Source organism: Falco cherrug, chromosome 4 (assembly GCF_023634085.1).
Source record: "Falco cherrug isolate bFalChe1 chromosome 4, bFalChe1.pri, whole genome shotgun sequence".
In the NCBI taxonomy this organism is placed as follows: Eukaryota; Metazoa; Chordata; class Aves; order Falconiformes; family Falconidae; genus Falco; species Falco cherrug.
The window spans coordinates 38,911,631-38,928,082 of NC_073700.1; the positions used below are offsets into that span (position 1 = coordinate 38,911,631).

General features: G+C 43.5%; 1 protein-coding gene across 8 annotated transcripts in view; it reads left to right on the top strand.

Moving 5' to 3' along the window:
- Positions 1 to 6,181: 6,181 nt before the first annotated feature.
- SLX4 (SLX4 structure-specific endonuclease subunit) overlaps positions 6,182 to 16,452 on the top strand; it is a 32,587-nt gene continuing 22,316 nt past the window's right edge. For 3 of the 8 annotated variants that reach the window (XM_055708941.1, XM_055708946.1, XM_055708947.1), the window contains exons 1-4: positions 6,183 to 6,337; positions 7,001 to 7,079; positions 13,572 to 13,674; positions 15,422 to 16,166. In XM_055708941.1, coding sequence (XP_055564916.1) covers positions 15,800 to 16,166 — 367 coding nt within the window. In that variant the 5' untranslated portion in view covers positions 6,183 to 6,337; positions 7,001 to 7,079; positions 13,572 to 13,674; positions 15,422 to 15,799. Of the gene's footprint in view, positions 6,387 to 6,605; positions 6,626 to 7,000; positions 7,080 to 12,992; positions 13,118 to 13,571; positions 13,675 to 15,421; positions 16,167 to 16,452 lie in introns of those variants that run through there. The other 5 variants (XR_008732010.1, XM_055708948.1, XM_055708943.1 and 2 more) reach the window with 4 other exon arrangements.

Consider the following 16,452-nt stretch of genomic DNA (forward strand, 5'->3'; position numbering starts at 1 on the left):
AAGGCCTGTATGGATCTTGCATCAGAACTTCAGTGCTGTTTGTAGTGGTAAAGCTGCGGTTGTACTCTTCCAGCTCCCCTGCTCTCCACTCAGATACTAAATTACTCATCCTCAAACGCATTGTATCACTAAGCAGTTTCCATCCAGCTTGTGCTCTTCCCTCGGTGAGAGTAGTGCCCCCCATTTCTCTAGTATATTGAGGTGAACCAAAAGTTCCAAGAGCGTGCAACATGTGTGAACAGAGCTGTGACATGCCCAGCATGGGCTAGTTATGTCCTTTACTTCTGTTTTTGCTCTATCAGATTTCCCCATGGGATGGAATTAGGGATCTCCAACCTGGAAAAATCTCACAGAGCTTATTTGACTTCCAGGCTGTAAGCAATGCTGAATCCTGCTTTATGCAGAAAATTGATCTATCGGGTTTGATTTTTACTGGGACCTCATTAGCTGCTGCCTGTCTCATTTTTTGGTGAGAGGTGGTTTTTGTTCATTTTTCTGCAAGTTAAACTTTGTGTGCTGACAAACTGTTGGTGATAAACAGCGTGCCTTCTCTCCTGCTCTGCCCAGGCTCATCAGCTGCAGAGTCAAAACTATATCCTTCGGGGCAGAAGATGGAAAATATTTATAGGCAGTGAAATCCAGTTTGAAAGGACATTCCTGAGACCTCGTGCTTTTAAACTTGGACAGAATCCCTCTCACGTCTGGCTCAGGACCTTGAAACTGGACTGGCCCATAAAGTAGTTCACTGGGCCAGATTGAGAACAGAGTTTTCTCTCGTCCAGACTTCCTGCTGAGACTATCGAGAGTGTCTTGGATAGGCTCCAGGTCTATGATTTATGGACAAACCACAGGCCAGGAATCTGCAATCTAAGCTCCTTGAGCAGCAACTGTTTAAAACATTAGGGGAAGAAATGGCCACTCTTTCCAAAAGAAGAAAACTTGGGAGCCGTTAATAACGTTTAGCGCTTCTGTAGTGCCTCACAATTGTTAATTAATCCTCCCACTCTCCTTGTGAAGTAAGTCAGAATTGTTCTTACTGTACAAATAAGGTCTGCATGGAGCTTAAATAAATTTCCCAAAGCAACATAGGGAATCTGAGTTAGGGGCACAGCCCAGAACACAAGAATCCCAGCACAAAGTGAAACAAACCTCCTCCAAGATCCAGAGGCATAAAGACAAGTACCTGCTGGGTTTGGATGAGGTAATAAACACAAATGTAACAGCAACTTCAAGAGCTTCTCTGCCCAGTACCCTGTTCATTTGGATATTCTTCCCAGGGCAGTTCTGGGTCTGCCCAAACCTTATCCATTGATATCATGTGGTTTCCCAGATTTCAGAGAACACCTGAAAGCTTGGCTGCTTGCTGGAATTACCCTGTACAAAGTCCTTTCCAGCTGGTTCTCTCCCCTATTGCTTGGGAAGAAGAGGATGGCATGCTAAAAATCTTTTTTTTCGACCCAGAACAGCTCATCCCTTGATGTGTCTGGAGTGGGGTTAAACATGGGTTTTCCTTTTCCTTCATCAGCAGGAAACTTTTCTTCCAGAGGAAAAAAAGGGGTCATCTGTTCTCCCTCTGCTCTCAGAAGTACCTTTTGTTTCTCCTTTACCTCCCCCTTTACACTTAACCGCCATCTTCTCTAGAGCACTTGGTGGCTGATGCTGTGGTTGCAACATAGTCTGAGCCAAGAGGGGAGCTGATCTGCCTGGACAATCATTTTCCTGTTCTCATCTATGACAGGAGGGTGCTCCTTGGTGCTGTCTCCCACTGTCAGTCCTGGACCACCTTACAGCAAGAATTTTATCTCAAATCACAAGCCCCCTTCCCATTGCACTCCTGGAAAAAGTCTGGAGTGTGAACAGGTGGGAATGGGTAAAAAAGTCTGCTGTAAGTCCTGGTTGAAATGGAATAGTTGGCAGGAGTGCAAGGACCAAAGGCTTCTAGTAGTACTTAAATTTGTAAGGACTCCTGACGGTCTCATTGCTGTTAATCTATTTAGAGCAGCAGGAAGGATGAAAAATTGGTGAAAGAAGCAGAGTTTCCTCCTCTTTTTAAATCTATGTAGCAAAAGGTATTGTAATGAATTGTCCATTAAATGTATCTGTCCAACTTTATTCCAAATGTGAAGATATTATCTGCAAGGGATTTGGGGTCAGGTAACAGCAGTTAACAAAGCAGCAGTCTGTGAAGCCAAGCAAAGCTTGCTTCTCCTTTTGCAGCCCAAGTAAATGAGGGGTAATTGGGGTTAAATCCTGATCCAGAAGTAAATCAGTAAGTAAATCCTTCACGGAACTGTCCCAGATTAAATCCTTAGAAACTCGGGAAGTCAGAGCTGTGACAGGAGGCAGAGGGAGATTAAACTTGAGTTTTGTTTCACTGATGTAGCTCCGTCACTGGATTTGTTCTGTCTCAAGTGGTTTAGCAGATATTTTAAAAAGCAAGTGTACTAAGTTATCTTGTTTCAAGGAATCAAAGGATATGGTTTCATTTTTTAGTTAGGCACTGTATTTTTAATGTTTAGAAATTCTTAGCATGTTTAATGCCCAGTGCCTTTACTGAATGATAGTCATTCTTCTTGGAAATTATAATTCATTGCACCTCCCAGGAGAACAAGGCAAATTTTGGTTATAACAAATTAATTTGACATGCACACTCTAACTTGTGCTGTGTGACTTCCTGAATGGAAACATGCATATTTTTCTGGCAGGCTTGCAAGAGGAGATGTAGTGGCATGCACCATCCCAAAATTCACATTTTAGTGGAAAACAAAATGAACCTGCTCTGAAGAAAACACTGCATTGTTGCTTGTTTTGCCCTTTCAAGAGACTCGGCACACTGAGTATTGTGCTGAGCTCTGTCATCCAGCATGGCCAAAGTCCATGAAAAGGGCAAATTAATACCATAAATTAATGCAAACTCTAAACTTTACTCATTTAAATTGGCCTCTGTGGCTGCTTCTCTGGTCACTACGGACCTGGATTGAATCAGTTTCTATCCAAAGCTTTAAAAAATTATTCTGGAGCTGCCAGAGCCACCAACGTTACAAGTCTTAACACAGACCAGTGGATCTGCCCATCAGACTCAGCAGGGTAACAAAGTGAAACACAAATTTTGAGAACTGCTGACTGCAGTGTACTGGGGATAAATATGTATATGTATATATAATATACACGTACTGTGTGTATTCATAGATATGTAGATAAACATATTCACATCTTTACTATAAATAGCATTGCATGGTGAATTCAAGCACAGTTATTTTTAAAACATTTTAGTATTGGCAATAGTGTCCACAAGTTCCATAATTGTTGTTTTCTTTAGAGACAGCTCAAAACCAAAGTGTGATAGTAAATATCCTGTCTTTTACATGGTGTATCCAAAGTGTTGCTATTTCAGGGGCCTGCTAGCATCTACACAGTTGTAAATCACTGGAGAATACCACTAGAATGCATTGAATTAAGCCAAGATGTTCATAGAGTCTAAAGCACTGGGGCCCTATGCCATCTCTGATACAGAGCTGTTCCCTAGTGGGAAGAAAAAGTGAATTATTTAAAAATTGCTAGCAGAAGTCAAGTAGGTCTACATGGAGAATTTGATCATCTGCCTCTGATCAGCTGCCTGATTTTGGGAGAGCTGCTGCTTCTCTCTGTACCTCTAACTGTGGTTGCATGTTCTAGCTGATGGTGGGTACAAATCGCGAATAGAGCCTGTTGCAGCGACCACATCCTTGTTTCCTGAGGTTAGAAGCCTTGAAACGTCCTGTGAAATAGATACCTGTTTGGTAGCCAATTTGTACTGTTAAATGTCGGTGCTTTTGGACCCATCTGTATTGGAAATGCTGCAATTCCTCTGGCTCTTTTCAATGCAGACTTCTAGAAGGCTGCACTTGCGCACATCAGCAAGGCTCGGGGTGTTTGTGCTACTCACGTTGAGCGCAGTAAGCTTTAAAGGATTCAAGCAGTGAAAAAGCAGATGCTTGTGAGTGTTACGTGCTTCACATTTCTCAGGGGCCCTTTGCTTTGGTATCTCAGCACTTTTAGAATAGAAAATTGTGCTTGACTATGTGAAATGCAGTAGAAGAGCTAGAGGCTGTGGCGTTGCCTGGCAGCCACGATGTGGAGGCTGATCTGGCTAAAGATGTGTGTATTTGCTTTGTTCAGTGGTGTTTCGACTGCCGATGGGCAGTTTCCCCAGCTGAAGGTGTGTGACAGGGTCTGCAGGCTGTCCTGTGCCTTCTGGAGATGCCCCTCCAAGTCTTCTTGGTTATTATTTAAATATTTGGTGCTTTTGGATTCCGTTTGCATTTAGGGTATTGTGAAACAAAATGTTACTGTGACTTGGCTTGTTACTTGTTACTGCTTGGTTCTTGTGGAACCAACACAGTGTCTGGGTACCTCATAACTGGAGTATTTTTCAGTATGTTTGTGCAATGCGCACTTGCAAGTTCTTGCAGGGTTTTTCTTCAGAGTGTTTCTAATTCCCTTAAGTGTAGCAACTTTAGAAAGAACTTGAATAAACTAGCAGAAGTGTTGAAAGACACAAACCAAAGGATTTCTTCATAATCAGTTTTGGGTTCTCACACTGACATGGGCACATTGCATCTCATGGGGAGATTCACTGCAGAAAATGCATCCATCAGTCCCACCAAAATAAACACGCCACTAAGTATTTGCTTAAAATTCAAGGGTTTCCAGCTAAAATTGTCTCATTTGAATTTAGCATAGGTTAAAAATTAAATTGCTTTGCTGGAAGTGAAAATGCATGGTGCCTTGGGAGTTTGTTCTGTTTTAAAAGTTGTAGTTAATTCTTTTTCTATAAGCTTTCCAATTAGGCAAGGCTATGACAGTGTTGGGCTTTTTTGGTGATGTCAATTATGGATCAAGATATAATTATGGAAAAATAAACATTACGTGTGAAGGAGACATCATATTGCTCACAATTAGAAGTATTTGTTCGTAAAGTGCCTATCTTGCTGGTTTTGAAGCACACTAATTGGAATGTCAGCCCCAGCATGTTCTGTGTGCCGCTAAACCTCTTCCCTCTGCTTCTTGACCTGTTAAGAAGTGTTACCCAGGAGTGATTTTGCTTCTTGCTGCATCCATACCAAGTGTTGAGAAAAAAATCCTGATTTCAACACAGAACATGCATTCAAAATGCAAGTCCCATGTATGACCCCCCCACGCTCACCGCATCTCTGGTGATTTTATACCTACAGGCCCTTGGCCGCAATTAAGTGTGTGTTTGGAGAAAAAGATTCTTGATCCTGACTCTGAATTAATATTCAGTATAAGGTCTCTTGAGTTCTGTAGTTGAAAAATGGCATCCATTTTCCTGTTCAACCCCTGGTATTAAGTACAGAATAAATAGGCAATGTTCTTTCTTTTGACAGATAAAGGTTGGTAAAAGCTTGAGCTACATAACTGCTCGCCTAGGTGTTTCAATATGTCCATTAATTTCCATATGAGCAGCACAGCATTTGTTATAAACCTAAAGCATTACAATTATAATGGGCTTTAGTTGCAGCTTTGCAGCATGCAAACTCATACCTTAGGTTTTAGATGTGAAGATGAGTGACTTTAAGTGATAGCTCCATGATTATTAACAGGTGGTATGAAGTTCTCTCCCTCTTTCCAATTTATTTTTTTTCTACATACGAACATTTTGATAGATCCAAGTCCTTTAAAAATATTCATCAACAAGGCTACGCTGTATGCTTTCCTCTTTCGGTGGTGTTTTTTCCAGACTCGTTGTTCACCTCAGTTACAACCCGAGCCGAGGCTCTAACCAAACCCACCAGCACTTAAGGCCCGCCGGGGCGGGGGGCGGGTCGGGACCGGCCGAGGCCCTGAGGTGCTGCATGGCGGCGGGAGGCGGCCGGGCCCGCCGCCGCCGCTTACCCTGGAGCACGGCCGCCCCCGGCGGCCGCCGGACCGCTCGCCTCAGTCCGGCCTCGCATCAGCAGGCGCCGCCCAGCGGCGCCGCCTGCCCGGGGGGAGGCTCCCGGCCGCTGTCCCGGAGCGGGGAGCCCCTGAGTCAGCTCCGCGAACAGGCCGGGCCCCGCTGATGGAACAACTGGGGGGGGGGGGGGGGGGGGGGGGGGGGGCATCACCACAGCAACCAGTGGCGGGAAGCCAGTGCGCCTGCGCGGGGAGGGCGCGGCCGGGGCCGGGTGCGCACGCGCAGACCCCGCCGGCAGGAGGCTGCCAGGAGCGTGGCGCATGCGCGGCGGGCAGGCCGCGGGGCCAGCGAGACGGTTGGCGCCCCGCGCATGCGCTTCGGTTGGGCATCGGGGCTGCCGGGCGGGGAGCGGCGGCCGCCCGTGTCGCGGCGGAGAGCGAGGTCAGCGGCGGGCCGAGCCGGCGGGCAGCGCCCTCACAGCGACGGCCGGGTGCGCAGCGCTACCGGGGCGGCGGCGGGCGGGCTGGCGGGCGGCGTGACGTCATGACGCCGGCGCAGTGAGCGCGGCGCGGCGCCACCTGCTGGCCGGGAGGCGGTGGCGTCGAGCCCTGGGGCTGGCGTTACCTCAGGGTGTGGCGTCATGCGCGGTGGGACGTGACGTCAGCGGTGGGACGTCATCCCCTCGAGGGGAGGGGGAGGGGCCTGGTCGCCGCGGCGAGGGGCGCTGGGGTGAGCACCGCGTTCCCTCGTGGCCCCGCCGGGCCCGGGAGCGCTGGCGCCTTGGGGCGCCTCTGGCTGGGTCGGGTGGGCGGCTCGTCGCTGTGTGGCAGCTGCCCCATAGGGTGAAGTGCCGTCCTTGACGTTAACGCAGTATCACAAGCAAAAACTGGGTGCTAAAGGCGAGGTGTTCAACGGCAGGCCTGCTTGCGAGGGTGTCAAGAGTTTAAGCATGCACAGGCTGCTGGGAGGATTCATTAAAAACTCTGTTTAATGCATCCAGTCTCAAAGCAAACTTCTCTCGAGCAACGTTATCAGGGAGAGCAATTCTGAGGAGTCTGGCAGCTGTTCCGTGAAGCAACATGACATTTTATCTTTCTGTTCCAGGCTCAGCGGCACGAGGACCAGCGTATGGGCCTGCCTTGGTGGGGAACAGTCGGTGTCGGCTGTTTTACCAACTCTTTGTGTAAGTGATGCTCGTGCCGCATATACACAGATGCTTCTTTTAACCATCCTGGTTTTAAATAATGCCAGAATTGTGCATTTACTGTGCAAAAATATCCATTATTTGTACTAAAATAGTTTTGAGTCTAGTAAAGCCCAAGGGCAGTAACATTGACTGATGCTCTGTCTGCTGGCTTCTGTATAAACTCTCAAAAATCAGGGAGTACAGTCCCTGATTTGACTGCAAAAAATGACCCTTGTGTGGTTGGCATTCATACCTACTTAAAATGCTGTTCTTCGTCTCCCTCCAGGTCCCTTTTCTCCCCTTCGATTTTGCTGTTTGGATTAAAACATTTTTCTGAATAGCCAGAAGTCACTGTATTTCTTGATGCGATACGGGTGTGTCAGAGGCAGACTGGAAACAAGCAGAAAGAATTTTTATCGTAAGCTTTACATTTGGAAGAAAATAGACCTCAAGTTCTTTTGAGCATTTTCTTTTCCCACTGGGTCAATTTTCATGACACATTTTTTCCAAAGAAACTGTCAAATGGTAGAAAATAGCAATTTAAACAGGATGTTTGACATGCTGTATGCTAGTGAAACAAACTATGCTTTGCGGTCCTCAGTTGTACACGACATCCTTGTCCAGGGTTTCTAGAAAGAATTTTCCTGAAAGCTGAACACAGAGGAATTGATATCACTGTCTGAGAGCTGACCTCTTGCTGTTATTGTAGCAGTCCATGGAAGAGGCACATTTGTGCATCTTTGAGATCATTGGTATGATACCAGCGTTTCCCAGAGCACTCACACCAAGTCTGTAGGTAACTATATTTAGATATTGAGAAGGTGAAGGAGCTAAGTTAATAGTTTAATAGGAAAAAATGTAAAAAATGTATTTTCAGAACAGTAAACCAAGCCTGTTCGTGATAGAAGCTGGAATATGGAGAAAAGATACGATAGCATGAAAACATCATAAAGCGACATACCCACAAAGTAATGTGTATTTTGCTGTAGCTCTTCTATGTGATATTAGCTGAGAAGAGAGCAAGTTATTAGCTGTTATATATCAATGAAACATTAGTGTAAAAGATATATTATTAGATCACCTGTAGAAATCCATGATGAATTTGGCCACCTTTTCAAAGTAAGCATCTTTCTATTTCAGAGAATGTGGGAAAATCAAGATACTGCGTTAAATTTCAGTTTGGATTTGGCTTTTGTGATTATAAGCTTCAACATAATCACAAATCAGGAGACACACTTTTTGAGAAAAAGTAGTATCAGTAGAATTTACATTGTTTTAAGTGAATGTGCCCTTTAGAATACCATTGTCTTATTGGAGAGAAATGGCTTGAATGTTTCACATTGTCTTCTTACTTCTCTTTATATTCACTTCTTCATTAATTATTCAGTTGATTTTCTTTCCGCAAACATCCGTAAGGCAGATTGCTCCATTCTTGATGTGCAAAATGAAAAAGTTGTTTGACATGGTCAAAATTACCTGTATCAGGGTGGAGTCAGACACCCGGGGTAAGGTCACATTGTGGTCAATTTGTAAGAATGACTGCCTGTGTAAGGCTTTGTGCTGGGTCCTGAAAAGGCAGTGTGAAAAGCTATGTGCCACTGGTGCTGTATGAGCTATAGGCCATGTGTCCTCTGGAATGAATCATGCTGTAGGTTCACTGTCACAATTTCACCACAGTTTTCACTAGGACGAACTATAAAGGAAATAAAACCTTTTTACTGTTAAAGCATATGTATTGATATGGCCACAGACTCATATAGGGGCCCACCATTGTTCTGATTAGCTGTCCAGACTGCTTAGTCCTTTGTAGTTGTTGCTTCCCAGGATAGATTTACCTACGCTGTAAGTATGGCCTCGGCCCAAAACAGGGACTTTGTGTTGAGATTTGTGCTAGTTTACCAAGTCGGCTGCATCATTCTGCCTCTCTGTCATCAATGCTATCTAACAGTTCCCTTCTCTGCATCATCAGGCAGCTTGATCAGTGGTGGTTTATGTCTCTCCTAACTCATTTCTTAAGTCTAAGTAATAGAAGAGCGAGATAGGCAGAGAGTTAATCTCTGAGGGATGTACTAGAAATATATGCTCTCAATGACTGCTGTTTGCAGTTGCATTTTGAAACCTATCTAGCTACATTTTAATAATTTTTAAATGTGTTGTATTGATTTTGTATAATTTTAATTAACCATTTGGTCCCTCGATACTTTTTTAATGGTTTACAGAAGAATTACACCTCTGTTAACACACAGAGGTCTCATTAAAAAGGTATTAGCTTAATGTAGGAGATCTTGGTTTTCATAAAACTGTGTTGATTGGTATTAATTTTATTATCCATCTTTATTCAGCAATTCCCATATAAGCCATTTCTTTAACAGCCTGGCGTTGATCTCGGTCTGAAAGATGGGTGTTTACTTCCCTGATTGTCCTTTTTGAAAAACCACAGTGACTTCTACTTGCAAATGATCCAATTCTGTTGACAGAAATACCTTCAATAGCTGCTTTTCAGTATGCTTTGGATTACTGTTAGAGTAGGCTACTTTCATCAACATCATGGGATGGATATTACAAGAATATTTAGTATTCTCAGTATTAACAGTTCTGCAGTTTGTTTTGTAATGAACTAGTGGCCTTGGTAGTTTCTTCTTTTTGGTTTTGACATATACCAAAAGGATCTTCTTGAAAATCCTTACCTTTTCTGACCAGGTAACTAATCTTATGTAATTTTACCACCTCCTCATTCTGATACAGTTCATTGTTCATATTCAGTGCTATGCAGTTCCCTTACATGTTGATATTTTACATGTCTGGTTTTATTACTATTCTGATTATTCTTCTTTCTGTGAAAACCAAGTTAGGTTTTAATAAGTATTGTTCTCTTTATTGATTTTGGGGGCCTCTACTGAAATGTTTTTATTCACTCCTTAATTCACCGTTGTGTTTTTCTGTTTAATATTTTTTTGTTGTTTTCAGTCAAATCACATAAGCATTTTTGAAACACCAGCTGCATATATTTCTGATTTGTATGCTACTGCGTTTGCATACAAGCCATGAGCATTTGCACCTGAGCAACCGTTAGTTTTTATTTTTATATTCACTTCCCCTTTATCTTTCCAGAGGAGGTATGAAGTAAAAATTTTCTATCTCAGTGAAGTGCTTTATAAGGTAAGGTTAGTTTCTACAGTATTTGAAAGGTAGAGGGACATTTTGTCATGTAAGTAGTAATTTAGAATTCATGTCTGGAATGTAACAGATTTTTTTACTGTCTATGAAATCCTTTGCCATGTGTACAAGGTACTACCAGGGGTGGTGCAGCCTTGAAAAGAAATGAGAGCATGGTACTCTGCCAGGATGTTAGGAAACAGAAGGGGGTAGTGTCAGGTAGGCATTGATAATCGTCACTGCTAAGATTGCTCATTGGAATCTGATTATGATTTTCCTAGCTATCATTTCCTTGCTTATATAGACTTAATTTGTCATCTCCTATTTTCCACGCCTGATTTTGGTATCCTTTTCTAGCACAGGAAAGCTGGCAGAGACCTGAACAAGAGGGTGAATACCTGACTGGATTCTGTTCTGCACTTACCTTTGTTCTTTCCTCATAGAACAAGTGCTGCTGTCCTCAGTGTTAATTTATTTGTGGTTCTACAAACACAGAGACCCTGCACTGTACAGATCTAGTGTTGTGTCTTTGTAAAATAGTGTTGGTGATAAAGGTATTGGTTAGTGCAGGAACCTGGAGAGAACAGGCTGTAGTGAAGAGACTCTCTAAAAGTATGGAAGATAATACGCTTTTTCAGAAGTTACACTGTTGACATGTAGGTTCTCCATCAGGAACCTGTAGGAAGATTTTTTTGTTACAGGATTCGGTCTGGAAGAATCCCTAGGGACTGCCTTCTAGTGTGGTTTCCAGAACAAACACTACAGAAATTCTTTCCCTTTGCAGTATTTGGACTGGCTTGATTGAAAGTTTTGCTACCTTCAGATCTTTAGGCCACAGCTTTCACAAAAAGAGAAGGGGAGGGAGCAATAAAACTTTTAATGCCAACACAACAGCATGCATCCCATCATCCTGTCCGCTGTCAACGCTCTGTAATTAGTGGCATCACTTCATACGGGCTGTGGCAATTAACTAATTTCTGAAGACTAAGTTATCAGTCACTTTGATCCCATTCTTTGACATTCCGTTAAGTTCTGGCCAGCCTTACAGGACTGTCAGGACCACTCCTATGTTGATCTTGCTGGTGGAGGAAGTGGGAGAAGGTGCTTCTGCTGAGAAAGGTGCCACCCTTCCTGCAGCAGCCCACTCTGCCGGGCACGCAAACAGAGCCTCACTCCATGTTTCCTGCCGAGGGGAGACGGGTGCTGCAGACTCAGCACCATGTCTTCCTATGCCCCATTAGGAATGCAGCTGCCTGTTCAGCTGCTTCACTGGTGGAGACAGGGGGAGAGGATCTGTCTGCAGAACGGGGTAATTTGTACTTTCACCACAAGGAAATGGTATGTATCAAAAAACAGGTTACTTTTTGCTTTGCTTTCTAGCATTAAATAATCCCACTTCCCCAAGTATTTCTTGTGAAACCCAGGAAATTGCTCCCAAGGTAGCATGGCATTTCCCATTTTTGAAGGTATAGGGTCAGGCTTTCCTTAGAGATGAGTAATTGAGGAGGATATACTGCAGGGGAGAGAGGGGAGAAGGTATCTACTGGGTGTAAGTTGTGGAGGCCTACCTAACACTGTTCTACACTTTCTAGCCATAATGATGATGTATTCTTGGGCACTGAAATGGCAGGAGAATTGTTCCTGGAACAAATAGTTTAAAGTGGCAAGTGAGCAAGCCCAGATGTATATTTGATTGCTTAGAAGAGATAGTGTCAAGTGGTGGGACTGCTGGTAGAAATATGCTCTAAGTTGTTAAAAGAGAGACTGCTCTGAAAGGTGGCAGGGTAGCAGATCTTCTAAAAACCCAAACAACAGGTAAAACAAGGATTCTGTGACTGAACTAAGGAATTACAAGGCAGGAAGTCTTTTATTAAACTGGCCAAAGTGATCATCAAGTTATTTGTAGCTGTCTGTCATTATATATTTTTAACCTGATAGCATTTCATCAATGTGGTAGCCTAGTTTCTCTAGTAGACTGTCTCTCAGTAGTCTAAAGGACTGGTTTGAATTCATCAACAAATCAGGAAATAAAGAATGGATTAGTGTAGCTTGCTCAGAAATCCTTTGAAAAGGGGAAAGAGGTAAAGAATTATCATGAATGGTAAACTATCTGAGAGAGCAAACTGGCTGGAGGGTAGCAAACAGCATCCAAGCGTTCATTCTGAATCCACCTCAGCATGTGCCTGGTGGTCCCACTGGGCAGTGGCACAGCTTTTTGAGCTGAGTCGAGAGCACAGGTGTTTTCAGCAGGCTCCGAGCTGCAGGTGACACACTAACTAGATCATGAAATTCAGTGTGGAGGTGTGTAAAGTAGAGCACAGAGGTGGAAAAAGAGATAAATCATATGGAACACCTTAATGATACCAGATACTGAAAGAGCTCTGGGCATCTCTGTTCAGGTAAAACCTTTGCTCAACAAGCAGATCCTTTCAAACCGAAGAAGATGTTAGGATCTCTGAGGCCTGGATGGGGAAGGAATGTGAACAATATAAAGCTTCTTCACCAGCTGTATCAACAGTCTGCTGTCTGCAGTACTGGTCAGCGTATCTCAGAAAAAGCAATGGAGAGTGAAGCAGCTTCAGAGAGTACTGATGGGGATGGTTAGGGGTCAGGAAAGATTCTCCTAGGAAAAGAGAAAAGACTAGGGCTCTTACTTTAGAGCACAGAGACTGGAGGATGTGATAGATATATTTTAGAAAATACTGAGTGGTCTAAAGAGTGTATTCAGAGCTTCTGCCTTCCTTGTCTCAACAGAAGACAGTGAAGTACAAAGGATGCAAACAGAACTGATGAGAAGGGATACCTGAATTTTTTTTCAGTTAAACCAGGGAGCTCAATCCAGTAGATGCCTATGAGCCTGAAAACAGCTGGATCAAAAGGTGAGGGTGTTACATGACTGGTTTAAAGAAACTTACCAGGAAACAAAATTAGTCCCAACTGGAAAAGGCAAGGACAGGCTATTTGTAGGATAAGATAACTCAGGCTGGAAGTGACCTCAGGAGGTCTCTAGTCTGATGTCCTGCTCAAAGCAGGGTCAGCTGTGGGGTCAGACCAGGTTCCTCAGGGCTTTATCCAGTCTGTCTGACCTATTCTGCCTTCTGAAGGGTTCTGGGCTTTTTCTGCAATGGTGCTGCTCACTGCTGAGCTGAGCAGATCCTGAGCAATGCATCTAACTCACCTACCCTCACTTCAGGTACACAGGTTAATGGAAGTGGCAGAACTTAGCACCTTTGGAGCGTGTGCTGTCTCCTTCCCCCTGCAACTTGGAACTTGAGCAAAAAGAGCAGTCAGTACAAAATACACTAAATCTAACCCTTTCCTTCCCATTTCTAGGTTCCACCTTTCATTGTTACTGATCCTGCTTTGTACCACTTTGCTGATCCACATTTAGTTGAAGCGAACAGCTGGGCTATAGATTTGACATCTAAGTGGATAGGTAAGTGCTGCTGTTTATTTTATTTGACCAGCCTTGTGATTTGTTGAGTCCTAAAATCTTCCAAAATGAATTGAATACTATACTGAAAGAAATTATTTTCAAAGCCAATACTTTTCGAGCTCCATAAACTGGTCTGAAAGCTGGCTGTTAGGTACACTGATAGCAGCAGCATCAGAGATACTGAGGTGATGAACAGAGCAGGAGCCTGTAACTGCAAGTCTGGAAAGGGCAAGGAGAAAGACAGATAAATTCTTAGGTGGTTTTGCATTGTTTGTATGTCTGACTTGCTCTACCTGGGGCACTGAACATTGGTTGCAAATGCAAAAGTGCTGATCTGTTTCAAAGTTTAATATCAGGAACTAACCATAAATAGTATGACATTATAAATGTGTCTTTGAGAGGTACTTAAAGCCATGGAGGATGTGAGATTCTGTTTTTCTCCACATGCTGTCTCCTACATAGAATAAAACGGTCAATTTACAGCGATAACTATACCAAGATTCTGTCCAGGAAAATCAAATTTATGAACTGGCTACATAAAACTTCAGTTTCTCTCTGACAGGAAATGACTCCAAGATTCACAGCAAAATCCTCTGCTGGTTTGGGAGCCTGAGTTTAAAATAAATAAATCCATTAACATCTGTAATTGCTTATAGGAAAGGCTGACCCATGAAAGTGTGTAACCAGCATTCCTTAGCCTTGCATGTCTGCAGCCAAGCCATTTGAGAAAACAATCTTGCATGTGTTTTTCCTGCTTTTTGAGTCTTTCTGTGCCCAGAGCTTTACTGGAGAAACTGAACCACAGCTGTTGCCATTCCAAGTGAAACACTCCAGTTTAAGCTTGAAAGAAATAGGTTTTGAGAGCAATATAAAACCTCTGGTAAAATAGTCAGGACCATAGTGAACTTAGGACTAGGAAGAAGACAATCAAAATGTCTAAGAATAGAGATCTAGTTTTAATGTTGCCTGGGGCTTGATGGCGTTTCCATCTGGACATTGTACCCAGTGCTGTTCCAAGTAATCCCTAGCTAGTACTGCTGTTCTTACTGTAGCTGAAAAGATTAAGAAACTCATTTAAAAATACCGTTTGTTGAGTCTGTTTACCTTGTGTATTTGACAGCAATTTGTGGAACATGGTCGGTGTCACAGTTTATTGGGTACTCAGAGTTTAGCATTAGTTAGCAGGAGAGGTAATCCTAACGGTGAGCAGCCATGGATGTGAGAGGAGAGAAAGGATGAACATGTTTGATAGAGTTGTTCTCAGACTTGTCCCAGAAACTCTTCCGAAATGCCAGAAACTGCCTTTATTTACTTCTCAAAATGAGATCAGGCTCTCCTCTTTAAAGCTGCAGTGTCTCAAAGCTGAAGTTTACAGTCTAGAGTAGCTGTCTTGATCTGAAGGACTTTTTTTTTTTTTTTTTTCCCCTGCCCTGCTGCATTCACTGGTCTTGTGTTATATAAATGTACATGTGAATACATATACAAAAAGGACAGTCTCAAATCCTCAAAAAGCTCCAGGACAAAAGCCTACTCAGTATCAGATACCTGTTTGGAAAGCTTTCCTCTTCTTTCCTAATGGGGCTTGTGCATGTCTGTAGTACAATTATAGAGACAGTGTTTTGGGTCAATACATGCTTTTTCTAATCTTACTGGTTTATGCAAATTCTCTCCTCCTTCAGAGTTCTACACCAGCCCTGTCTGCATATACCATCCTACATAACTACCTTCTTTTATTTCTTTCTTTAAGGGCTTTAGTAAGTGTCTTTCTGAAGCTCTATCATGAAGATCTTGTGCGTGCTCTGCACAAATTGAGGTGCTGAACTCATGGTCTAGAGACCTCTGAAGAATCAGCTTGTGAAAGCAGGTGGGGTCCTTGGAGAGAGAACATGCTCTACTAAATGGCTGTGAATTAACTGTGGAAGAATGAACAGTCAGAACAGCACAGAAGTGCCCGCTCTGTTGACCTCATTGAAGTCTGGAAAATTAACATCTCTGAGGTGGTAGAAGTGAACTGGTGAAAATACCAGGTCACGGGTGATGCAAACCTGAACTGATTCTAGTATCTCCCCCTGCCTTCCAGTCCTCACAGTGTCGTTAGGCCAGTGTTACTGGAACCTGCAGGCCAATGGATGAACAGGACAATGATTTTAAAGAGTTGTGGGCAAATCTTTTGAATAGAGCAAAGAAAAAAGCTGGGGATGCTGAGGCAGCAAAGAGGGCTCAGAACAGGCCAAAGAGCACTGCAGCAAGAAGCAAATTAAGAAGAGACAGAGCTGCTGCTAAGAGCCAAAACCATCATCGCTTACCAGCAGTGAAAGAAGGAAACTTATCTCAACATTTGGGTCCAAAAGAACAAATGGTGCATAAAGAAGATGATGACACTGTGGCCTGTAGTAGTGGTGAGACTGCACAAGGGGATGGAGAGGGAAGCCCCTTCCCTGCCAGCCAGCTGAGTACAGTGGCCAGCGAGTGTAGCCAAAGGGCTCTGACAGGTGAGTGAACCAAAATCATTCAGACAGAAAACAGACTGGGACTGAAAGGACTCTAGTTCAGTGGAGGTCTTCAAAAGTCCATCTGGAGGGGACATACAGAAGAACTGACTGAAGCTGGCTTGCATCTTGTGTTTCCATCCATACTTAGCTACTTAGGCTTATCTAGGTGTTTAAACTGATAAATAAGGTCAGCCAGGAAAAGGGTTATTTTGCACCTGTCCTGTCCTGATCACCCTTTCTTAAGTATGTGTTGCTGACTGCACTCAGAGTGAAGATACTGGGCTGG